Consider the following 26,567-nt stretch of genomic DNA (forward strand, 5'->3'; position numbering starts at 1 on the left):
TCCAAAAAGTCAGAAAAAGCGACGATTATTTAAAGCTAATGTTCAGTTCTGCCGTACTATGAAAGAACGCTGTATGAGCCTTCAGGCGTTGCCAAATTTCCCCTGATAAAATGCTTTCCGCTCCTATTTTATTATTTCGACGGGAAGCGATCGAACGTTACAACTTAATTTGTATGCCAGATACTCTGCTAACAGAGATGAAAAATCACGGAGAAACATTTTTCGTTGACTAGTTATCGGAAGAAAAAATAGATTTTGACAAGTAATTTGCAACGTCGCAAACGGAGATACGTGGTCTCTCATTTTGGTCATCGGAACGTAGAAAACTGAAGGCGTTTCGGCTCTTTTTGCGCCGATTTTATTCCTCCGTAGCGAGAAGACTAGGACGCGCTGACAACGGCGCCTTGATACAACTATACAACCTTGACGGATGTCCATATTGCGTTCAAAAAATTGAAGGAGTTTTTAATTTCAGCGCACTGACTGCAGCGCTTGATTAACGGACGCGTTGGTGAAATGATATCGCCTGGATGGCTATTCACACTTTACGGCTGTTCGTATCACATATCGATGGTCAGAGTACAGTATCACGTATCTACTATCGCCGAATTTAGTTTCACGCAGAGTCTCTGGTGACTATTTAGCGACGGCGCGGCGCGGCGCGTTGCCTGATAACGCTCTCATGAAGACGCACTGGTTCCTTTGTGAGCGCGTAGTCACTAACACAGACGCACATGAAACACACACAGACATTTTCACTCATTCACCGTGAGAATTCACGTTTTTGGCTCTTTGGAATGTAAACAAAGATTCGTAATGACGTATCGCGCATCGATTCCCATTCTCACTTGCCTCTTGTTCTTGTGACTAGAGCAAGGAAGAAAGGACCTCATTCCAAATTGTCCGTTTCAACCTTGGCCTGATCTTCGAAATATTTTCAAAGTTGATAGAGGATCTCCTCCCGAGTCTAAAACACTGACGCATTTTGAAATCGGACGATCACGGAGGGAGGGGGAGGGGAGTCAAAGTAAAAAAATTAAACTCGCAATATCTCGCTAACGCTTTGTCGTAGAAAGATGATATTGGTCTCAAAATGTAGAGAAAACCACCAGCTTTCAGGCGATAATTACAAAATTGGTCCATTTTGGAAATTTTATCCATTGTTGCCACGTTGCCGAAGTTCAAATGTTCAGTTTTTCACCTTTTTAGCTGCGACGTTGAAGGAATCGCACAAAAAGTAATCTAACTATTTTTTGATGAAAGTAGACCGTTTAAGCTTTAAAACAAGCACAAGTTTATCCTGAGGAAACAAGTTGGAGGAGAGATATGATTTTTCAAAGTGGATGTGGTACACTTGGACCTGGTTTGTTCCGAGTCCCAAGATCACCAAATGCCCCCAAACCAATCACGAATTGCAAGGTTGTGCATTTTTATACCCCATTATAGCTAATTCCCGAAGAAAATTATTAAAAAAGAACAAAATATCGAGACATATGAATGTTACAAGACTAGCCTCAGCTGACTCTCGTTGCATCAACAAAAATTCATGCCTCTTTTTCAAATCGTTTCTGTAGGATGGACTTAAATTTAAAAAGCTCAAATGGTACGATTTTATTAGCAATTCCTCTTTTTTCCTCTTATTTCTACCGAGCGAACCGTTGAAGGTAAACATACATTTTTTATGATCGAAAACTTTGATTTCCCTGTATCCATTGCATATTACTCATTTATCCTGATCTTGTCATTTTTGACGAATGATTTAATCTAGGAGTGACCTATAAAGGTATCGCCCCAGCTAAAAATTGAAAATTTGAACTACGGCAACGTGACAGCAATGGATGACATTTTCAAAATGGACCAATTTTGTCATCATTGTCTGAAAGGTGGTGGTTTCCTCTATATTTTGAGACTAAGATCATCGCTTTACGACAAACCGTTCACGAGATATGCGAGTTGAAATATTTATCTTTGAACCCTTTTCTCTCTATCCGTACTTGTTTGATTTCAAAAATCGTCGGTGTTTTGGACTCGGAAAGTGATCCTCTATCGCGAAAAATTAAAAGCGCGATGGCGTGAGTCGTGAGGCGTGAATTCGCAATATGCTCTTCTCTAGGCTGTTAGTCAGATCCGCGAGAAAAGTTAAAAAGCGAGGCCGGATTACGTTTTTCTTACCTTCGACTGTGTTGCGCTCACGTAGCCTTTAAAGCACCACTACAAGTGAGACAAACGAAACCAACACAATAAGGAAATGGAGCAAGGGAGAGGACTCGCGTTGATCACGGCGCAGAGATACGACTATTCGTGCTTGATGGATGTCCGTGTTGCATCTGCAAAATTGAAGGCGCAATGGCCCGGGGCATGAACTCGCATGCTGCCAATGAGGTGTCTCTTAGATCCAGGGAGAAAAGTTAAAAAAGAGGCCCAAATAGGTACTTCCTTTCTTCGACTGTGTTGATTTGATACTCGATTCTTTTTTGGAATGATTTGCAGACCAACATCTAAAGCTCGCGTGAACCGGCCCCATCCAATCTGCGGGGCAGGTTTTGTTAGGAAGCCTCGCAATTTGACCCGGCTTCAGCATTTAAGTGTTAATAAAAATATCATTAAAATGACTGCACCTTCCTCGCAAAAAGTCAGTATTCAACATTGGATCCAAAATAGGCCATTCACGCATTCAGTCTGTGAATTTCAATAAAATTTGGTTATGCTATCTCACAAAGTTAGGCTTCAATTGTTCGGTCACGTCTGAAAATATTCTCATTTCCATCAAAATTATTGCTGAATGGATCTTCCTGCCGTATATACCTGATGCATTTAATTGATTTGTTCCTATCTCTTTTTTTTACTTGCCCTACTAAACACCTTGTCCTTTGCTAGACTCAACACTCTTTTTCCCTCTCTCTCTCCTTCAAAATTTCACCTTGTACTAACTAGATTGCATGTTTCATTTTCCAATCGAGGAAGCTAAAAAGATCTTTCCAGCTGTCATGTTTCTTGGGTTCATCATTTTCAGACTTTTAGTGTTTAAAAGCAGTATTTTAGGTGGCCAGATCTGCCTCAGAATCTCTAGAAATAACGGAGCTTGGATGCGTCTGGTAGCTGTGATTTGTTCTCTTTTTTTTCGTTTCACAAGTCCATCGGTTACTTTAACACGCTCAATTTTAAAACATTTTCTCTGGGGGTGCATCCCCCCGGGAAATATCATACGACACCCCCTTAACCGGCCAAGGGTCCACGCTCTTAGATGTGAGCCAGTCCGTCCATGCGAGGAACGTTTAATTTTACGAGGGAACTGGTGTCCGATAGAAATGAATAAGGTTTTTTGGATCGAGTAATACAAAAGGATACAGGTTATTGCACGTCCAACGAATGTCTCTCACTTTTTCTAATAACAATTTTTCTCCAGTCAAATGACATAATGCGCTTGTAAAGCCCCAAGTGGAACGCATCATTTTGTTTTTCGTCCGAAAGAACGGAAAAATTATTTCATCTAGGTCCTTAATGGAGGACCTTCCACTAACTATATGTTTGCTGCTAGATCAGAGAATGCCCGTGTTTTTTTTTATATATACTACTTCTGACCAATATTTTGGAAATCCGAAGGTTTATACAAATGCGTATTTTTGGCATCTGAATAAGGGTTTTTTTTTGTTGCAAACTCGATCTTTCGGAAAATTAGTGGGTTGTGGAAAATACAAAGGTCGATTCGGGGTCAGAAGCAAAAAATAAGATATAGTAGCTCAATTATAGCTATCTGAATAAAATGATTTTTTGTCCTTCCGGACTCAAAACAACGGATCAGTTTTATATATGATTCGTGGGTGGATAATGCCATTTTGACCGGAAAACTCTCATCAGAAAAAGGGAGACATGTTTTTTGGACATGCGGTATGCAATACATGTCTGGCTAGTGTCTATGTATCCTTGGCCCCTAAATTCAAGAATTACTTCGGTTTATCTCGATCATGCATCAATTTCCAGAAAATCAAATTTTCCTTGGAAAATTCATTTTTAAATAATCCCAATTTGCCTGGAAAATGGCAGAGACAGGGACAACCCGAGGTCATACTTGGACCCAGGGCTGAATATTACACGAGAATTCGCTAATGAAGCATTCATTTTTTTTTCGGTGTATACTTGTGTAATCTTTCATATTCAACAGCGGACCAGTTTTGCGTCAATTTCAAACTTCCTGCGCGAAGAAGTATATCCTGAATTAAGAAGTCCTTTGGAACAAGGGTGTGTGCTCAAAAAGGTAGTTCCGCGGAAATCGCATTTGAAAGTTCAGAAGTGCATAGCGTTGGTACTAGCCAATATCTTCGCACGAAATTTAATTAGTTTGAAAGAACAAGTCTTTGAGAGTATACTTGCAAAAACGGAACATTGTGACTACATTCCCCTATGATCCCTACAAGATAACGTGGATCGTTGTGTAAAAAGGGTGGGGGGGGGGGCACGACTTTTTAATACACTATGTATATTTCCTGAAACTAGGAAGAATCCAGTTTCAGAAAACGCGTTCTCCGGAAAAAGGGCGGATGCGCGCATACGCCTTTGTCCCAAAGAACTCCATGTAACCTGCCGGCACGGCGGTGTCTAGAAGAAAAAAATCAGTTGCACCTCATGAAATTTTAGCTCTATTTTCGAGTGACCGCGTTGTTGCGCTGTCAATTATGGGTTTGCACCTATAGATGCTTGTCTGAGGGATATTTTCTTGAAAAAGTAGCAGATTTGTCAATTGTTCATGTGCCTCCGTTTTCCTCGTTGGCATGAGATGAGATAGGTCCAGTTAGCACCTGATATCTCCGAAACGCGCCACACCGCGCTGCGCCTCGTCGCACAGTTTACATTTGATTTGGAGCGGCCTATGCGTGAAACTAAATTCGGCGATAGTACATTGCGGTGTTCCAAAATTTCCGCTCCTATTTTATTATTTCGATGGGAAGCGATCGGACGTTACAACTTAATTTGTATGCCAGATACTCTGCTAACAGAGATGAAAAATCACGCATTGACAAATTAGTGCATCCCTATTGGATTATAAGCAGTATTGACGCGCAAATAGTCCAGTTCTCGGGATTTACTACATACTGGCTCGGATTCGACTGCAGCAGAAACAATCAGGCTTGGCGGAAATAAATCGGAGGCGGGAGGGGGGGGGAGAGGGAGGATGGATGGGAAAGGGGAGAAATTACATCCAGGGTTACTTCTATCTCATTCCTGATCCCTAGAGCATCTCTTGCGATCCTAAGAACATCATATCGTCACCCACCGGCCAAAGTATCGCAAGGGCCGTGCAACGTTTCAAAACCCCCGCCGTAATTTAATTATTTTATAGAGAAATTTTCCAACGAAGCTGTCCAAAAATTTCACTGAATTTTCCTTGTGCTGCCGATAAAATTCAGTAATCTTTTCAAACAGATTCAACCAACAGTCTCTCTGTAAAAAATAAAACGGCGGCGGAAATTTTGAAATGTCGCATGGTGCTTGAGATACATTGGCCGGAAGGTGGCGACATCGTCATAAAGAACGCATGGATTGACTTGAATCTTTAGAATATGATTATTTTGACTGAGTTTAGCAGGAAACGAGCAAATACTTGGATGCATCCCTATGGAGGAACCTATCTGAATGGATTATTAACGGGGGACATGCCGTCTTTGAAAAAAGCCAAAAATTTGCTCAGGTGTGAGATTACGGCATTGGTAACATGTATTTTCGAACATGACCAAAATAACCGCTCCATATGGTTACTCCGATTAGTTTCGAGTTTTTAATCGCCATATCGTCTATACACGTCGTGGTGTCAACTTGCCCGAAAACGCCTCTCAGAGACGAAAAATGAGGATCTTGTATCTATATTAATACATTTCAAAATTGTTTGGTTGAAATTACTTGGCACTGTTCTCGTGACGCCGGTAGCGGAGGTGCGAGCAGGAACTTCCGCTCCTGCAGCCGGGACAGGCTTGGAAATTGCCAAAACTCTCGTTCCCTCCTCTAAGAATGTGAGCTGCTCGATCCCTGGTTGGGACTCCCTGAACATAACCTGCTCCGTAGCTCTATTCCAAATTAGCAGGTTTCCCGATTCAGAAGAGACAATATACCTGGGCAGGAAGAAAAAGTAGTTGTATAGAATCAATACATTGATGTGCGCGAGGCAAAGATTTCGACCCTTTATACCTACTAACAATAAGTTTCGTATAGCTCTCATGAAGTGACTATTTCTAAAACCCAATTCACACTATCAAACTTTTCATCCGACATAATTGAACGAAAAGTTGGATTGAAAGTTGAAAGCAAAAAAAATTGGTTTCAATTACTCTCCGTTCAACTTTCCATCCAATAGCCGGCGCTAATTGGATGGAAAGTTGAACGAGAAGTTGAATGAGGTTGATGTGACGTCACATTCAAGTTTCCGTTCAATTTATCATCAAATTGTCGTTCTCTCACGTCGGTATCACATTATCCAACTTTTCAATACGACAAGTTGCATTCAAGAGTTGAATGGAAAGTTTGATAGTGTGAATTGGGCTTTTAAAAAAAACCAGGTTTGTTTTTTTTTTTCATTTAACGGAGGAAAGTAGATTTATTTTAACGGCTTCACATTCATTCCATAGGGCAAAGTGGGTTCCTGTTTGTTTGTATTCTCCTTGCTTCGGCATAAGCTCATTCGGCATTCACCTAATATACCTAAATGTCGTCGGCAATCAACAATCGCCGGCAAATTGCAATCTACTTGGGTTGATTAGAAAAAATCAAAAATTCAGAAATAAATAAAGAGGATATGAAGTAATGATTATTATGCTTTGAATTTAAGCAAACGTTTTTTCCTCTTGAAAATATTACCAGTTCGCAAACCCATGCGTGCGCGGAGTGTTTGTGACCATACTTAGTTGGGGGTGGTTCGGATAGGCAACTAAACTAACTTCTTGGCAAAGCGGAGGGTATCACGGAAAACTGAAGGCGCGCTGTAAGCCGAGATCGTGCAATTGGAGTTCTTCACTAATGAAACCTTTACTAAGTATATCGATGTGAATTATTGCACTCTGGCGAATTAACACGCATGACACTCGCAAAATTTCCGTCAATTGCACACTGCCTTACGACATTCATTTTGCCATTAAATTCATTCAAGAGACATTTTACCAAAGTCAAATCCATCATTAAGAATTTGCGAAATAATTGCGTTTCATTGGTCGGTTTTTTACGTTATTTGTAATGCGAATAGGAGTCATGTTAAGAACTTTCGTGTTGATACCATTTTCGTTAAAAGGTTTGTAAAAGAGCAAAGAAAGATAATTTATAACTACACTGCAATTCCTTGGAAGATTTTACACAAATTTATTTACAAAATCAAAGTGAAATTTACCATTCGATTGTTAGCATTTAAATTGTAAAAAACTCGATTTTAAAGCTACGGAATAATCATTTATCTCGATTTGGCGACTTGCCAAATGGATGGAGATGAGCAAACAGACACATTGATGGCGAAGCCATGAAATCACTTAGCTCGGATTTCGACGTTTCAGATTTCGTGTCACATCTCACTTTTTCAGGGACAACTATTCGCAGTCGTTGCAAATAATTTATAGTCATTTTTTTATGCCCTTTCAAGAACATTCTCTGATGATTTCGTTCAAAAATGTATTGCGGCGCTCCCTCCAAAAATAAAGTAGTGGCGGAAATTTTGTAAAACTGCAATCCTGATACGTGTTTTGTAGTCTCACCATACTCTTTCGTACAGAGCGATACACACATGAATACTTGTTAACGTCAGCATAAGTTCACCCAAAACATTTTAGTCTTCTCTCTCTCTCTTTCAGAGGCGGGTCCAGAAATTCGACAGCACTGGATTTCCTCCCCTTGAAGCTATGCTAAATAATCGATTCTTGTCGGAGCACCAAGTCCCTCCACAATCTAGAGTCCCTTTATACTGAGAGTTAAGACAACACCCCTCATGGAGTCACAAACGGGAATAAAGATTACAGAAATTGAACGTTTTTTGTAATCTTTGATCGGCTCATTCTTAAATTCCTTTCTCCGTTCCTTCTTTCATTCCGTTTGTTCCTTGTCGAACTTGAAATTCCTCGGTCCATTCCAGATTATAATCTTTGCAATTGGTGAAAATGTAATCTTTATTCCCGTTTGTGACACTGTGAAGGCCTAAAATCCGGTTAACCAATCAGAAATGGATTCGCATTGTCTTGACTCTCAGTATAAAGGGACTCTACCACAATCGATACATTTCCATTGGTTTAACTGGAGAAAGGACAATGTTGCCGATTTGCTGGATCCGCTGACACCCTCTTTTTTCCAAAGGAAGAGCCAATAATTAAAAATACCTGCCATCGGGTGTTATGAGAGCATGCGTCACGATGGCACCAAGAGGGCTGTCAGCAAGTTGCGCGACCAGACGACCAACCTGCAAATCCCAAACTCCGACGCAGCCACGAGTCACCGTCACGGCGATGTCGATAGTTTTTGCTATGCTGCAAAAAATATACGAGTTTATTGCAGTCAAATCATCAAACAGAAAAAGAACTTTGCTCGGTGGGCTATATTTTTCGATGCCACTCCAGGTCACGAGGATTGGGTTTTTACCTTTCGTGCCGCAATCACACGCTGAATTTGGCAGCTGAATGTGGCAGTCAACAGTCAGCGCTCAACAGCTGAAATTTCACTAATCCGAGTTATTTTCATCCAGATGTGTATCAAATCTATTCGAATAGTTCAGACAAATCCGACATTATCCGATGGTCGCTGAGAATCGTTGCTGAATTTTGTGCGTGACGCGCAAAATTCAGGCATCGGGCCGATGACTTCCACATTCAAGTCACGTTCAGCTCCCACATTCAGTGAGTGATTGCGGCATCATGTGAGGCCGCAGTAACTCGATATGGGATCGTCCATAAAATACGTGACGTTGAATTTCGAATTTTTACCCCCCCCCCTCCCCCCCTCGAACGATGTTGTGACGTAAGCTCCCATTCTTAAAGCAAAATGGCGTAACGCTCTCTTTGACCGTTACGTATTTCATGATAGGTCCGTACATAAAACACACCAACCACAACCAAAATTACTGATATCAACTCCTTACGAAGATAATTAATCATTCTTGATGCGTAAATTCAAACCACCCGCTCATGAAAACTCAATGCTCTACGTGATTCACATCGCGCGCTAGACGTTATCATGACTATCTGCGATTTAAAAATCTGGCAACCTCAATTTTGACGCTTTGGCTCAGCTATAGAAAATTGCTTACAGTTCGAACAACACATGGTGGAAAATGAGCATTGCTGGATTGAGAAGCTTGCTGAAACCGTTGTAGTGCACGATTTGACTCACGTAGAGCTTTGAGTTTCTTGTGAGCGGGCAGTTCAAATTCCTCGTGACCAATGTGAAATAAAAACGTAAATATCTTCGTTAGGAGTTAGTTTCAGTAATATTCGTTGCGCTAATCGTGTTATACGTGAAATTCTGGTTAAGAAACATGTATCAGATCGCTTAAATTCGTACCTTGTCTAGTGGTCCATTGCGGCTGCGGCGACGAGTTTTAAAATTTGCAATTTCCGTCACTCCGTCGAAAAATTTGGCCATCGCTTTGATTTATTGTTCGGAGAACAAAAACACATTCATGGTCGTATTTTTGCGCGTTTCTGTGTCTCAGAGGGACAGTAGGGACCTATTTTCAGCAGAGAGACATATTCGGCTGACGTCGAAAAGAGCGTATCTCCATCGTGCCAATTAAAACGCTCTAGTCGTGTGCCATTTCATTTTTAAAAAGGTGAACTGATCAGAATTTCAAGAATTTTTTTTCTCTTTTTCGAAAGGAAAAAATAGCAGATATATGCAGTGGCGCAATCGGTGATACGCATACGCATCCTCTTTCTTTGGCCAAAGATATGGGTCAATTCTCCTTTGAGAAATAAACACGATGGTTAAATTCTTAGATAGAGCAATGGAGATAGCGAATTTTGAAAGAAGAAATGGAAATATTTTCCGACTGCGGATTTATTATTAGAATTAAACCTGCAGGCCGATTATTGAAACTGTTAGACAAAGCTATAGACAAAGACGACGAAAGGGATTTGGAGGGATCCTATTGGTGGAAGCGGGTGGTGGCAATGGACATAGGAGGTAGGTAATGGACTAACTAACGGCAACCCACCAAAGACCCGACAGTTAGTCCATCATGTTTTTCCTTGGTCCATAAGAACCAACCATGTCAACCAATAGGATCGCTATATACTTACTATGTCTTCTTTGTCTATCGCTTTGTCTATCAGTTTCAATAATCGGCCCGCTGAGGTGGCCAAGCCGAGTCAAATTGATCCGAGGCTATGTAGCTAAATAACAGCGGGCAGCTATGTACGAGCTTTAGATTTAGGTCTTCAAATACACTGTCGAAATATAATTGGACATCAATTTATAATATGCAGTTTCCAGATAATAAATGTTAAACAAGGTTGGCGACAGGCAACATCCTTGTTTTAATCCCTTTGTTACAAAAAATCCGGGGGATAAGCCCCCGTGTGTGTCAATTAAAAAAAAAAGGGGGAAAAAATCTAGAATCAACACAGCCGAAGATGGGAGAGACGTAATCGGGCCTCGTTATTAAACTTCTCTCCCGAAGCTGAGCGACATTTCATTGGCAGCATATAGCAGAACACTGCTTGATCACGCCTCGCGCCATCGCGCCTTCAATTTTGCAGACGCAACACGGACATCCATCAAGCACGAATAGTTGTATCTCTGCCCCGTCTTCAACCCACGTCCTTTCCTCGGCTATATTCCCAGGTGACTCGCGAGTGACTCATGCAGCCAAATATGGAGAGACGTAACTGGGCCTCGTTTTTTTTTACCTTTCTTTTGAATTTGGGTGACACCTCATTGACATAAGTTCTAATAAAGAATTAAAATAAAAGAGCTATCCTTTTCTTCTCAGTTCTTTCTTCCCAAAACTATATTCTCATTCGATTTACTTTCGCCTGATTATCTTTTACCAATACACCTTTCGGCAAATCGGACCTTCAACGGGACTTGGTCATTATAATAACATTCATGTTGGTCTTACCAGACAGAATCAATCTGCAATTCATGTCGATCAATGACGTGAACTTGTTCAAAAATATTATTTATATTCCATACTTTTACTGATCTGTCGATTGAAGACGTAATCACCTGTGAAAAGAAAAATAAAACAAAGTAAAGGTACTTTTATTTTGAAAATAAAAACCTAATCAATTTCAAGCAGCAGTCCCGATAAAAATCTACCCAACGAGGCCATAAGATCAGAGTCAACATTAAAAAAATGTTACGTCTGATACAAAACTTCAGTCAGCGAAGCAAATCTTGAACAAGCCAACGATGCCTCTTCTTTCGTGTAAAAGTTGCATGTGTGTATTCCATGACGTCAAAGTTTATGTCGACGAAAGTAGCTTAATACCCTAATTATGACCGCTCTTGAGCTCAAACATGAACTCGATACTCTAGGATTTCAATACATAATATTCACCTATTTTTTTCTTTGACTTATGATTGAAATATGAACCAAGGCGTATTCAGTCTGTTCTCGTAAGAAAATATTGAATCTTAGTAAATCAACAAGAAATGTTTCAAAAAAGAAATTAAAGTAGGCTAACTAATTGAACTTTAAATTAAACTGATCATTAAACTAATTATCAGAGGTTAGAGATGAAATTAATTGATTACAGAGTTCCAGTTGCCGATTGTTAAAGCCTCTAGAGACATTATTCGTCCAAAATGAGCATCCAAAACTTTGACCAAGTCTTTCGTTTTCAATTCCCAGACATATAAATTTTTTCTGGAACATAAATTTGCACATATGATTTTAAATTTTACATGGGAGACTGAGTTTCTTACAGTTAAAAAACAGGAAAATAGAAAGGATTGGTGAAAGAAGAAGATGAAAAAGAAAAATCTCAACAAATTAATTGCACATGTTTTTCCATTTTAATTTGTTACCGATACAAAACTAAGAGCATCGAAGTTTTCTCTCTACCAGGAATTTCCGTGCAATTACATTGCCACCACAAATTTAACATCAAAACCATTTTCTACGTTGTATATGGAGCAAAATTGATGTAAAAGCAAGACACCAGATCAGTTGGCGTAGCTGTTAAGTCCGTTGGTTGGTATAACAGCAATTAATTTTAAATAGGTCAAAAATAATCGGTGAAACTTACTCCACGCAAATGCCTGTAAAGGGAGCATTCGTAAATTACATAACACACTTTTCCGGCATTTTTGAACCTCCCCCCCCCCCCTGTGCTTTTGTGACATAGGCATGCTATCCTTTAATATGAAAAAACAAATAGCGTAACACTCTCCTCGACCCCTTGCCCCCCCCCCCCCTCTTGAGCGTTAGGTAATTTATGAGCCTTCCTAAAGGGGACGAGGCTTGACATGTTTGTAAGATACAAGTATCTGTTTTTCGCTCTTATCCGTAACCTCTCACGCAGTTCATGATGTTGACACATCCGCTTCTAAAATAAACGGCTATGATGTAAATGAAGAAATGTGAGTCCATTTTCGGCATTTTATTTTATTGTTTAGAGAATTAAAGGAGGGAATATTTACCTCACTCCAGCAACCACGTAATCATGAGCAGCGGAAAGCATACATGAATTCGAGCTCAATATTCTAGTAGAAATATTTCGAACGCCATGAGGTAGACTCAGTGCGATAGCTGTGTCTTGCTCCAAATGCCACACAATGAAACCGTTTGCTGTCGTCCCCAAGAGGACACTTTCTCCTTTATCGAATTTTAGTTGCAACAGTGTCTCCACAGTCTCATTGCCTGCAATATCGCCGAAATATACATTTTACTGGACAGTATATAAAAACACAGAAAGGCTAGCACACTCGTCTATTATTCATTCATTTAAATCCCGAATTATTCACGAACGGCGCAGGCAAAAAATTACGAAATAGGTTGAAGCCATTTTTTTCGATGTGCGACTATTCATGCTGCATTATACTTTGTTTATTGAAGGCGATTTTTTTTCATCATCGCCGACCGGTTTCAGGGCATTCCGTCAATGATTTTTTGTCTGCACACCTGTTTTGTCCAGTAGTTTACGTCCACGCGTGAAATAAGCAACAGTGACTTGGTCCAAGTGTCATACTTTAGTCCATACGTATATAGAATTATATTGACAATAATGATAAGAGAAAATTGAGAGAAAGGGAAGAGTTGTTGTGGTCACCCATTTTTTAAATGAAATGTAATTTCCCTCTTTTGATCAATCTTTTTAAATTGTCATGGGTGAATATTTGGTTTTATTTCCATCCTCAAAATTTTCGATGAAAAATAAACCTTGAAAATACTTTTTTAAATGAAAAAATTGCTTCATTTTAAGAACATTTACATTTTTAAAACGTGGCAAATATTTGTAAAACCTTTTCCAAGCGATGGCATCGATATTAAAGTCAATGAGCAGTAGTTGTGTCGAAAGAAACTATGCACGAATGAACAAAAGAGGGGAAAAACCGAGAAGCACGCAATCTTCGGTTTTAGCCCAATTGTACATCGATCTTTCAGAGTCAAATACGTCCTATTTTGAGCGTTTGGTTGCGCTCACACCACGCTGCAGCACAGTAAAAGCACAAAATATAAAAGAAAAAATGAACGTGCTTTGAAAATTATTAAATACGACAATAATATTTACAAAACACGCGTTAAATTTTCCTTTCATATCTATATATTTGTTTTAATCAATTTAAATTAAAGTAATCCATGCAAAATGTGCAAACATATAAAAATCATGAGTTGAAAAACGCTGACTCCGCGAGTTTAAATTAAAGGCCCTAGCATAAAGCGGAGTGATGCGACGTACTGCCAGCACGGAACGCGCATCTGGCGCCTACAAACCTAAGCAGATACTTCACGCATTGCGTAATGTTTGAGGCATCCCTTAGGTTTGTAGGCGCCAATGCGCGTTCCGTGCTGGCTGGCTGGCCGCGCCGCAGCGTGTCACGTGCCACAGCGCTTCACTATTTCACAATAGAGGTGTTGTACAGTATATGAATTGAATGCACTCCAACATACCAACAATAGAAATGACAGGTATCCTTTAAGAGTTCGCAACTTTCTTTGCAAAATAAGTCGAGATAAGAGAGATAAGGGAACATTCTTGAGTATGCCGTCAAGAAGATTTTATTTTGAGTCAAGAATAAAATAAGTGAACAAAAGCGGGTTTCTGCTTGATGTAAGTGACTTTCCTTTTTATAAAAGCGTCTTTTCTTCTTTAAGAAAACATCATTTTCTTTGTTAACTCAAAAGGAAATCTTCTCGGCGGTAAATTTGGGGATATTTTTCCTTAAATTAGGTCACTTGTTCCTCTAATCAAGTTAAAAATCATACTAAACGTTATTAAATGCAGATACTAGGAAAGTAAGTTTTTCGACTACCGCTCTCTTTTTGTTTTCGTCACTCGATTTAATTTGCGAGGGAACTTCGTGCTTTTGAAAGATGCTATCAATCATGATACGTTGGGGTGCCTTCGATCTCATATGATACTGTTCAACACTGCGGCAAACCAGTGCCGAAGCGAAGTTATCTTGCACAGGAAAAATATGAGATCCTTTATCTGAGGCAAATCAAAAGGTTTTCCAGTTCAGGTTTAAAAATATGGGATTTTCTTGAAAGATGATTAAGTCCTGTTGCACCAAAGAGGTGTAGAGAGTTTTAGTGAATTTTGTCTCATGGAATTGACGCTCCCCCATTTTTACCAAAAATCTCAAAATCTCCGCTGGGGCAAACAAACAAACCCTCATTCTTCCAAGACATTAAACATTTTTATCCAAAAACGGCGTAAGCAATTGTCTTTTGTATTTACATGTGGACCAATTAACTTTGGGTCTCAAAAGGTAAGTGGACCAAAACTCCCCTTCCGAAAAAACGCGTGGACGTAAACTACCTACTGGAAAAAACAGGTGCGCGGACAAAAATCGTTGACGAAATGTCCTATAACCCCGCCGAACAGAAAAAATCAACAACCAATTGCATTTTTTTAAAACAAAAACATTCTTAGAGATAACTAACTCTTTGCGAAACATTTTTAAGTTGTAGAAGAGTTTGTAAACGACGCAACGCTACTTACAAGGATACGGTAAAGATTTGACGAATTCCCACCTCTTGGAATCTTCAGACGCCTGGAATTCGGAAATTGTATACCTTCCTTTTTCTGAGCAACAGAAAAGTTTCGTTTTATCACTCGTTAAAACTATGGCACTGGGATCAAACAATGAGAGCGCATAAATTAATTAATATTTAAAACAGATCGGGGAGCATACAATGGTGATCTAAATGTCTCGCACCACTCGCACCAGGCATCAGCCCGGTAACTTTTGAACAAATTGAGATGGAGACTTAAAATTTTGTGAGTGCTCCTAGGTCAAAGGAAACAACTTTTGGGAATCCACAAAACTTTAGAGGAGTCATTCTTAAAAAAAGAGGCAATAACATTAGGGGTTAAAGGGATGGTGCGGGACTTTTGGATCACCCTGTATATTTACTTAAGGTATGCTGTGAGCCTTCCTAAAAGTATTAAAAACATGTGAGCGTATCACAGCACTCACACAAATTGCATAAATCAAATTTCAAGGAAAACACAATTACCTACTCTGAATTGAACATTTTATTCTATTTGACGCTTTTAAAAAAACATACCCATTTCAGCAGAGCCCTGCTGTCTTCAGAAATGGCTATCTTAAAAGCTCTGAATCTTAAAATCACCAAAATAGTTTCTTTGAGAAATTGAAGACATAGCTAAAAGCATAGGGATGAAAAAAAGGAAGGACAAAATTGAGTACTTATTCTTCCGATTGTAGTTTGACTTTTGTACATTTCAACGGCGAAACTCTTAGGCCACATATGTAGTTTAAGTTGTTTTCAAAATTTTCGCCATCATTTTATTTATTTTTTGTTTTATTTTTTTAAAGGTGATTCGATGGACGCCATATTTTGTGTCAGAACGGTATGCAATATATCGCATCAATTGGCTCCATTTTTTCAGCTACTCGTCATTTTTCTCCAATTTTGAGATCGCATTTCTGTTGTCAGGAGACTAAAGCACTCCTTTACCAATTTTAACAATGAAATTCAACGTAATAAAGGCGTGGTTTTTTCAGAGAGAAAACATCGCATTCGATACTGATATCAAAACTGCACTCGAATGCGATATTTTCTCTCTAAAAAACCACGCCTTTATTACGTTGAATTTGTTTATTAAAATTAGTAAGTGAGTGCTTTAGTCTCCTGACAACAGAATTGCGATCTCAAAATTGGAGAAAAATGACGCGTAGTTAAAAAAATGGAACCAATTGATGCGATATATCGCATGCCGTTCTGACACAAAATATGGCGTCCATCGAATCACCTTAAAGGGGGGAAAAAATCAACATCATTCCTTGAAGTTCTCACAGCATTTTCTTCACAAGGAGAATAAGAATCCTATAAGTTTTTTGAAAAATAAAGTGTGACAGGAATTCTGCGACGTCGTAACTCCACATATGTAATTTTGGAGTTTCACCGCCTATATGTAGTTAAAAAGAAGAAAATGGAAGACAGTGGCGAAGCATGAATGATCGAATATTGATAAGTCCCCATTTGAAGCTACGGTAAAGAATCGATTACTAAGGTTTTCGTCGCAAACACCCTGTTTATCGATCCTTTTTCATAGGTTTAAATGGCAGATCAATCGATACATCGGAAAATACGCCATGCCACTGATGTAAGATGGCAAGAGAAAATGCGAGTGGTAAGTACATCACCTGTGAAAATGTAGAGGATCGAAATCAGCACCATATTTTGCTGAGTGGAGCAGCATTCTTGAATCGTCTAACGATCCGGACCAAAAGAGGAACTGATAAGTGTCTAAAGTCGTGTATTCCAATGACAGTAAAGGCCACTCATTTGGATTTTCGGGACTTTTACGACTTCAACCAAACAAGAAGACACACCAAAATATTACGATGCCATCAGCCACCCGACAGGAATTCAGTCTGAGAAATGCACTAAGCCTAAATATAAAACTGCGTAAGTGATTTTTTTAGGTGAGAGGGAGGAGCGAAACGAAAAATATGCGATTCTTTTAATGAGAGATCAATTTTATTTGCTTTGTCAGAGCGCCTTTTAAAGCATGCCAGCAGGCCGATTATTGAAACTGATAGACAAAGCTATAGACAAAGAAGACAAAAGAGATATGGAGCGATCCTATTGGTGGAATCGGGTGGTTGCAATGGACAAAGGAGGTAGGTAATAGACTAACTAACCACACCCCACGAGAGACCCGATAGTTAGCCCATCATTTTCTTCCTCAGTCTATAGGAACCACCCATTTTAAGCAATAGGATCGCTCCATACTCCCTATGTCTTCTTTGTCTATAGCTTTGTTTATAAATTTCAATAATCAGTCCGCAGGGGAGGAAAAAAGGATTTATCACGGAAAATCTTCTGTGTCGGATCAAAGAAGACTTTAGGCTATTTTTTTTTTTTATTTAATTTTGTAATTACACATATTGAATTACAACTTATATTACTAGACCTTACGAGTCTTTACAAATTTTCCTTTAAGCCTAATATAATAAAAAAGAAATAAACACCGCTTTATGGATTAAATTAATGAGAATGAAAATGAAGGATGAACAAATGAGATAGAAGTAAAATCCTGTAAAAAGCGGGAGAAAAACTAACTGATATTAACTATAATTATTCCTAGAACTAGATTCTAGAGAATTTTTCTACTAACTATGCTTTCGCCCTGTCAGTCGACTAAGACTGGTAAGGGCCAGAGGCACGAGCCTAACACCGACGGAAATGAGCTGTGCTCAACTCATGTGGTTTGCGTCTTTTTAACCTCCGGGTCTCGGAGCCCCAATCCAAAAGCGCTATTGCTTCGGGATTGGGGTGACCGCCCAGTCTCTCTTCATATCTATTGTACATACGTGAGATGTACATGTCCATCTCTTCGATCCCGAGCTCATCTCTAATATCGATGTTACGCTCGTACCACCTGGCCCCTGCCATTTGTCTGAGTATTTTATTTTGAATTGTCTCAATAATTTTGAGATTGGAACTGGCGGCACACGCCCAAATCTGGCAGCCGTATACCCAGATTGGCCTTAACATTGATTTATAAAGTAAAACTTTATTTTTTAGCTTTAATTTAGATCGCTTTCCGAGAAGCCATAGCATCTGTCTGTGCTTTAAGTCAATTTGCTTTTTCTTATTTAGAATATGCTCCTTCCATTTTAACTTACAGTCCATGGTAAGGCCGAGGTAAGGAGCCTTTTGCGCATGGGGAATAGCAATTTTATTTAGGATCACAGGGACATAAACATATGGTCTTAAGGTAAAGACCACGTTAACTGATTTGGTGGCGTTAAGCGCCGTGCGATCGCGCTCAGTCCAATCCTGGATGTCGTCCAGGCACTCTTGGATGTTAGTGACTGTCTCCTCATATGTGGGCGCGGAGGACGCAACGGCCGTGTCGTCCGCAAAGATCCCAATTTTCCCTTTTTTAGGTTTTGGTACGTCAGCTGTAAAGAGACTAAAGATTAGGGGGGAGAGTACTGAACCTTGAGGTACCCCTGCTCTTATTTTCCTAAATTCAGAGTAAGAGTCTTCAAATCGAACCCTAAAAGATCTATCTGCTAAGTAGGACATTATTAATTGCACGTGGTTCCCAGGCAAGAATTTAGAAAGTTTAAATGCCACTTTAGAATGCCAGACTTTGTCAAATGCCTGGGCGACATCCAAGAAAACTACATTACAAAACTGTTTCTCCTCTAGCGCCTTTTCAATATAAGAAGAGATCCGGTGTAATTGTTCTATTGTGCTATGTTTAGCCCTGAAACCAAACTGCTCATTAGGAAGTAACTTTTTCTTATTTACAATTGTCAGTAAACGTTTAATATATAACTTCTCGAAAAGTTTGCATATCAGGGGAAGTAAGGAGATAGGGCGGTACGAACTAGGGGCTGAAGGAGGTTTTCCGGATTTTAAAATAACAATCACCTCAGCCAATTTCCATTGACTAGGGATGTATTTCAATGACAATGCTGCATTAAAGAGTGCTTCTAATTTTTTGATTGCCGCAGGAGGAAGTTGCTTGAGGATAATTGCTGAGATAAGATCAAAACCTGGACTTTTCTTGATTTTTGTTTTATATTTAATTTCCTTGAAAATTTCGTCATATGTAATTTTGTTGATTTTTTCTGCAGGGAGAAAATTAATATTACCAACTTCTTCCTCTAGTTCGCATTCCTTCTCTGGAGATTCGCAGGGGTTAGGTTGAAATACTTTTTCAAGGTGATCGGCAATAGTATGGGCTTTTTCCTGGCTATTATTTGCCCATTCACGTCCGGTTTTCTAATTGGGAAGCTAGCTAGGAAAGGACGTTTTAGAGATTTTGTCGCTTTCCAAAGGGTGTAATCATTAGCTTCGCTTGGGCTGAGATTAGCTACAAATTTTTCAAATTTTTCATTACGAAATTCATTAATACGTTTCTCCACTGCCTTGTTTAGTCTATTGTAGAGATTTTTATCAGATTCATGGTGAGTAATCCTTCTCCTCCTTCCCGCTTTGTTTTTACGGTCAATAAGGCTGAGTATTTCCTTTGGAAGAGTGCATTTATGATGAAAATTATTAAAAGTTCTAGCAACCGGCGTGCTTGCTTTTGCAGCCTCTTGGATGCTCGAAATTAATGACTCTGCCTCCTTATCAAGTGTGGAGCAGTCGTTTATTGAAGTTGAGTTATTAATACGGGAAGTTAATAATTCTCGAAATTTTTTCCAGTCTGTTTGAGTAGAAATTAGACAGGGTGGGCGTTTAACTAATACTGGAGTAGCAAATATAGATAAGAAAACCGGCACATGATCTTTTTTTCCCTCTAACACATTGCAAGAAGTTTTGTTATTGAGATTGAGATTATTGAAGATGAAAAAATCAATTACGTCTGGCTCTTTCAATGGATTACCTGGATAGAAGGTGGGTTTACCCGGAGAGATAAAATCACCTCCGATATGATTGACTGCAGTTTCAAGATTATCACCTTTCGGGTTAGTTAATCTCGAACCCCATCTGACGTTTTTACAGTTGAAGTCCCCCCGATAAGAAAGCGAGGACCCAATTTATCAAGTAGACCAGAATAGTCGTCAACTGAGCATCGATGACGTGGTGGAGCGTATAACGCGCTGACATTAAATGGCCCTAGCGATGACTCAATTTGAATAATCACCGCTTGGAAACGTTCTTCTTCTACAATTTCGAGAACAGAGTGTTTAATGTTTTCCCTGATAGCAATAGAGGCTCCCCCCCTAGCGTTATTAGAAGGATGTCGTGAATTATAAAATCTATATCCTTTCAAGTATCCTCTCGATTCCCTAGCAAAATGGTTTCAGAGAACAATGCTATATCTACGCGTAATTTTGCCATTTTTTCACTAAATTCTAAGAGTTTAGCAGGTTTTAATCCATTCGCATTCCATGCGATAAGATTAAGAATGCTTTCATTTTTGTTGTTCATTTTATCGAGAACTCAACACTCGGCTCATAAGAGCCTGTTCGTATTTTTCCTGTCTCTTACTCATCTCCTCTAGTTGCTTCCTTAATGATTCAATGGTCATTAAGAGTTGACTTATGAGCTCTTCCTGTTGATTAGAGGGTTTCGGGCCGGATACTGCGTCGGCGAAGCTAACTCCTTGTTTAATAGCACTAGGAGGATTTTTTCCCCTTTTTTCTTTTATTTGGTTTATCTGGGAAGTTAGGAAAATTAGACCCATCGATCTTTCCCTTTCTCATTTTAATAGATTTTTCTCTGTCTTTTTGCATCGCTTTCGCGAAGGGGCAGCCTCTATAGCTAGCTGGGTGACCTGTTACCCCACAATTTGCACACTTAGGGTTGATAATGCGCTTCGCCCAAGGGCATTCTGTGGATAAATGTTTAGCTGCGCACTTTACACAACGTGCTTGCTTACCACAATATGCTTGGGAATGTCCGAAATTCTGACATTTTCGACACTGTATTATCTTAGTAGTACTAACTTTAATGGGTTCTACTTTTACAACCATAGAACAGATTCCAACAATCTTATAGATTTTTTCTATATCATCAGTATAGTCGAAGTCGACCTGATGGACTGGTATTTTTATCAGTTTAGTTTTACTTACATAAGCAGAGTCAGCAATAAAAAGAGGCACATTATCTTTATCTACAATTGTTTCTGAGGGGTAGGTTTCGCCTGAGGTTGTCTCATTGACGGTGGAGTTTGTTTCCATAGCCGAGACTGAATTTTGCTCAGGCACTGGCTTAGGATCAGGGGTCTGTGGAGCTGAATCCACAGGTGATACTGATTTTTTCAAAGCTTTAAGTTCCGCGTCCGATAGTGGGACCCGTTTCATAAGGCAAGTCGCTTTTTTAGGTTTAAAACCTTTATTTTTTAAGTCGTCAAGAATATCTTGCTCTTCGATTGAAGGGTGAAGCCCTCTTACAATAACTTTAATATCACGCAGATTTTTATTGCAGTGAGTGTAGTACTGCACTTTATTATTAGTCTCATGTGTTTCTCTGAGGGATTCTAAAATTATTTTCGCCGTAGCGTCGTCTTTCGGATTTAGTTGCCAGACTTCATTATAATAATTTTAGTTCTGACATCTTCCTTTTTAACTGATTTTTTTGTAATTATTTCTACAAGATTAACAATATTGTCTACACCTATAACTTTAATGGGGAGGAGTGGGTAAAATTTTCTTAATACTAGATGCATTTGATACACTAGGATTAGGTATATTTACTTTAACTGGAGCGCTCTCACCCGGTTTGGTTTGTTGATCATCGGTATGGACACTTGAAGCTGAAGTACTCGCTCTCTTACGCTTCCTTCTTTGAGATTGGATAGCTTTCCGTTTGGAGTTAAATTCGGGATCCGAGTTGTAGTCGACCCATGTATCAGAAGATTCAGAGTCATCAGCATCGTGATTCGATTCCACGTCATTTTCCAGAGTGGCAAATTGGTTAGAAACAGGTGTTGTAGATGCACCTGGTTTTGGTGTAACTGGTTTCCCAGTGGCGAACTGTGTTAATTTAGATTGCCCTGAGGGCTTACGAGAGTTATTTTTAACTAACTCCTTTCCCAGATTGTAGATGGGCATCTCTAGATCGAGAGCTTGCATTTGCAGAGCTAATCGCATTAATTTGTTCCTGTAGTTTCTGTATTTTTTTCGCATTTCTTTCAAGCTTTAATTAATTGATTATTCACCAGTTCATTTTTGTCACTGGACAGCGTTTTGACCATGTTTTGCGCCTTGGTCATAAAACTTTTAACTGATGCATCAATGGTAGGGGCCTGAAGAACAGGAACAATGTTGGTGTTTAGAATTTCATCAATAATTGTTTCTTTATCTTCTACCGACGCCATCGCTGTCAAGCTTGACTCCGTAGCAGTAAGAGAGAGGTTATCATCCGCCCTTGCAGACTGAGGGGGGCGGGGCGGAGACCTCGGGAGAAGAGAACTTTTCCCGAACGGATTTTCCATTTGGCTATTGGCAACGTGTCTAGTTTAGTTCGAGGTAGGTAGGTTAGGCCGGTGAGCAATCCCCGCTTTAGACATTTTTCGCACCCGAGAAAAACGTTGTTGACGTAGCTACACTTGACACCGTGTTTACACACTACAGGCCGGTCTGCCATACGATTGTTTATTGTTTATGATGACTCTGGCACTAATATCACTCGGGACCCGGCCGCCAGAACACCGCGACGCGAGCACTTTTCTCGATTCCAGCAGAATCACATGCTGGTGATTTTCTTTCCGAAATTTTGTTGAAAAATACTGATCCGGCGTGAGATGAAGCGCGACCGTCTCGCTTCAGAGCACAACAACGAGTGTGTGACTTTAGGCTATGATTTAAGACTTGGTCAAGTGTCCATTTTATTTCAATTACGTTATATATACCTAATTTATAATGAGATGCATTTTCAACCGATCGAGTATTGATAAGTCCCCATTTGAAGCTACGGTAAAGAATCGATTATTAAGGTTTTCGTCACAAACACCCTGTCTATCGATCTTTTTTCATAGGTTTAAATGGCAGATCAATCGATACATCGCAAAATACGCCACCGAGTTTTTAATTTATGATGAGATGCATGCCACTCAATCGTTTCTTCAGAAACCAGGCAATCATGTTACCGACCCCTCTAACGACCCCGTTTACCCCCTCAACTAATATTCAAATATTATCCCTGTAGTTTAAATTATTGTTAATCCAATGGTTTAAGTTATTTAACTTAAATAGATTATAAAAATATTAATATGTGAAATTAAATACAACTAATTATGTTTTAAAATTGGGAGGATAGTAATTTTATTACTCGTCACGTAAACGTGCATTACTGCGTAAAGAGCTCTATCAGGAGCAACATTCATTTTGTTCAAAGAAAATTGAAAGAAATTGATCGTATTGCAGCTTTCTAAAAATTATTACTCGCTATACTCTGGTAGTTAAAACAAAATTTGATAGTTTACCTATTTTCAACGTTTCCTCTCATATCCAGTTGGCACCAAGAGGCAGGACCATGAATAAACAAATGTGCATTCAGAAGAAATACTCCTTCCACATTTTCATTCTCTGATAGAGGATTGTTGATCACAATGAATTCACTCGTCAAGCAGTTCAGTAACACTGTCTGAACAGAATTTCGAGAAAATTATGCGGGTACTGATTATAAAAAATTTAAAAAATGTGATATTGTAGATTTCTTATGAATTGATTAGCGCACAGCGGACAAATCGGATACCCATGAACCACGTATCTAAATTTTACTCTTAATATAAAATATAATTTTGAACGTCAGATTTCTCGGCGTAAACAGGGCCGGATTTAGGGGGTGGTCACATGGGCCGCAAGTAATGGCGGCAAATTTAGGGGGCGGCAAATAATGTAATTTTTTCAAATGCAGGTATCAAGAAAAATATCTGATTCAGAAAAAGAATTGCAAACGAGAAAAGGCGAAAAAATCTCTCATTTCCTGAGAGTTTGAAGTATAGTAATTTCTAATTTGTTCGTCTTTCCGTGATACAAGAGACAGCGCCTTTCATCAGTCTAGTTGAGAAAGAAATCAAACACGCAAATTGGTCTGGAGCGGCGCGGCGCAGAGAGCAAGAAGCCCTCGGCGCGCCGGTCAGCACTAGAGTACCTGTATAGGGAGAGTAGCGACAGATCTGAAACTCCGAAAGTCCATCAGGCCTTCACCGATGCCTCCGCGAATAAAGTTAGGGCCCAAAAGGGCAGCCAACCTATGAATTTCGAATGTCCAGAGCGATTTACAAATACAATTGTTACGAACCGTCATTTAGAAAGCATGTATTTGGCTTACTTTTTGCATAAATTTACTTATTTTTGCGAAAGAACGCTCATTTATGTACATTCTTAGCCATCTTGGTTAGAATTGAAATCTGTAGGCTGGCAGTGAAATTTTGTGTGTTAGAAGTTGCTCAGAAGGGTGGCTGCACTTTTGGGCCCTAAGCCCTCCATGAACCGATCTGTCGCTACTCTCCCTATACAGGTACTCTAGTCAGCACGAAACACATAGCGCCTACAAGACTGCATGAATACTTCGCGCATTGCGTCAAAAACAGAGTGGTCAGCAGCGGTCGGCCTGAAACGCACAGCGCCTACAAGACTGTAGGGATACTTCACGCATTGCGCCAAACACAGTGCGGTTGGCCCGGTGGCGGAAATTAAAATCATTAAACCACATTCATGTTTATTCTTTCATATTTTTTTCATTCTTTTCTTGTAAATGAAAGGCCTCGTCCACATAAAGATAGGTTTACGGAACTTGATTTTCGCGCAAAGTTCCGTAAACTTTTGCTAGTGTTGACAGGGCTTTCACAAAAAATGTGCTTAACGCGAGTAAACACGTCTTACGCACCCCTCCTCCTCCGGTACGATCACTTGATGGTTTGTATCGATGTTTCAAAACAAACAAGAAGGGACGGCAAAATACAGGCGGCCAGTGAGTGGCAAGTAAGTTAAACCTTGAGTGTAAATAACTTTCATTTAACTAAATTTATGAGCTCTAACCAATCAGCGTTTTGCAACAAACGAGGATTAGTTAATGACACTCGAAAGTGTGATGATTTACATGTTGATGATGTGCACGCTTAGATTAAGCATTGTTGCAAAATCTAAACGTTATGAACCATCAAGTTGACATATAACCACGCTTATTACTTCGGTATACTTTCTGAGCCTTGAGTTCTTTTATTTTCTTTTTTTTAGTTCAAATAGCACTCATTAAAATCTCAATGACTAAATAGATTGAGAATATATTACTTGATTATTATTGGTGTAAGCAGCGGCGAATCGATTGTCCGGACTGAGGCACAGCTTTTGCATAATACCCTCGAGGCCAGGATTCACGTCTCGTGTCATATCACTCGTCGAGAGGTCCCAAGTGATGAACTTATTAGAGATCGAAACGATGTATCTGTAGTCGGCGGTCAGGCAGAAATCAAAGACAGCGAATTGATGGCCTTCCAAAGAATACTGAAACCAATCGATCAAATAACAAACCCAGAGGTTTTTTTTTAATTTTGGGCGCTTCTGGGTACCAGATGCGCCCTTTCCAGCCGTTCGACTCCCCCGATGTAACATGTACTATACTACATACCGTTTTGCCTTATGGGTAATGACGCATTTCTGGTACACCCGGAAAATTTGATTTTTTTCTGCATCTGGTATTCGTAAAAGTTTTCGTGAAATGTTTTGCTTTTAAGCATAACAATCTCGCACGGACGTATTACCTGGTTAAACTATTTTGGGGCTTCGTTATCCTTAAATGCCTCATATTCGAGGTTGTAGTTTCAGATTGATTCGAAAAAATCACGAACAGTCACGTGATCTCTTCATTTTAGTGACGTATTACTGTGCTATTTGTGATTGGTTCATTTTCTCGGCGCAGCATCGTCAAGCGTCAGCTGTTTGCGGGGTTTGCGGCTCTGGTTGAAGGTTTAAGGTTATGTCAGAGAGAATAGAAAGTTAGAGGCCCGACTCGATGCTAGGTAATTGAAACAGATGCGCTCGCAGCGCGCTCGCTGGCAACGTACGCAACTACTATTTTCTATTGTTTTCCAGAGACTAGCGGCGGGTATGTTGCTGCCGGACCACCTTCACGTAGGCAATTTGTTATACATCGTCCGTCCGCAATACTCTCGCTTGGCCGTATGAAAACGTTCCTCGCATGCGCAGTGTTAAAGAAGCGCCCTCCATCGCTTTGGCGTTGGAACTGCTTGTTTTTCTTTCAACGGGGTGACTGATGTAACTGTAACTGGCGGTGTTCGCCGCCTAATGCTTAGGCAGGATTTCAGTTGTGACAATATACGCTATGCCAAAAGCAGGTCAGTCAAATCTGCTACTGATGTCAGCTGAGATCATTAGACGATTTAACTGCCATATTGGCTCATGTTCTACTAATCATTTGATCAAGAATATTACGGCTATTAAACGGTGACATTCTTAATCCAGCCCTAATCTCA

General features: G+C 39.7%; 1 protein-coding gene across 1 annotated transcript in view; it reads right to left on the reverse strand.

The window, feature by feature from the left end:
• Positions 1–5,774: 5,774 nt before the first annotated feature.
• LOC109040810 (NACHT and WD repeat domain-containing protein 2) overlaps positions 5,775–26,567 on the reverse strand; it is a 61,987-nt gene continuing 41,194 nt past the window's right edge. Inside the window, 9 exon segments of the mRNA XM_072300708.1 lie at positions 5,775–6,104; positions 8,343–8,489; positions 11,078–11,184; positions 11,716–11,827; positions 12,604–12,823; positions 15,129–15,259; positions 16,801–16,965; positions 23,553–23,713; positions 25,366–25,579. Coding sequence (XP_072156809.1) covers positions 5,807–6,104; positions 8,343–8,489; positions 11,078–11,184; positions 11,716–11,827; positions 12,604–12,823; positions 15,129–15,259; positions 16,801–16,965; positions 23,553–23,713; positions 25,366–25,579 — 1,555 coding nt within the window. The 3' untranslated portion in view covers positions 5,775–5,806.

Source organism: Bemisia tabaci, chromosome 5, assembly GCF_918797505.1.
Source record: "Bemisia tabaci chromosome 5, PGI_BMITA_v3".
Lineage (NCBI taxonomy): Eukaryota > Metazoa > Arthropoda > Insecta > Hemiptera > Aleyrodidae > Bemisia > Bemisia tabaci.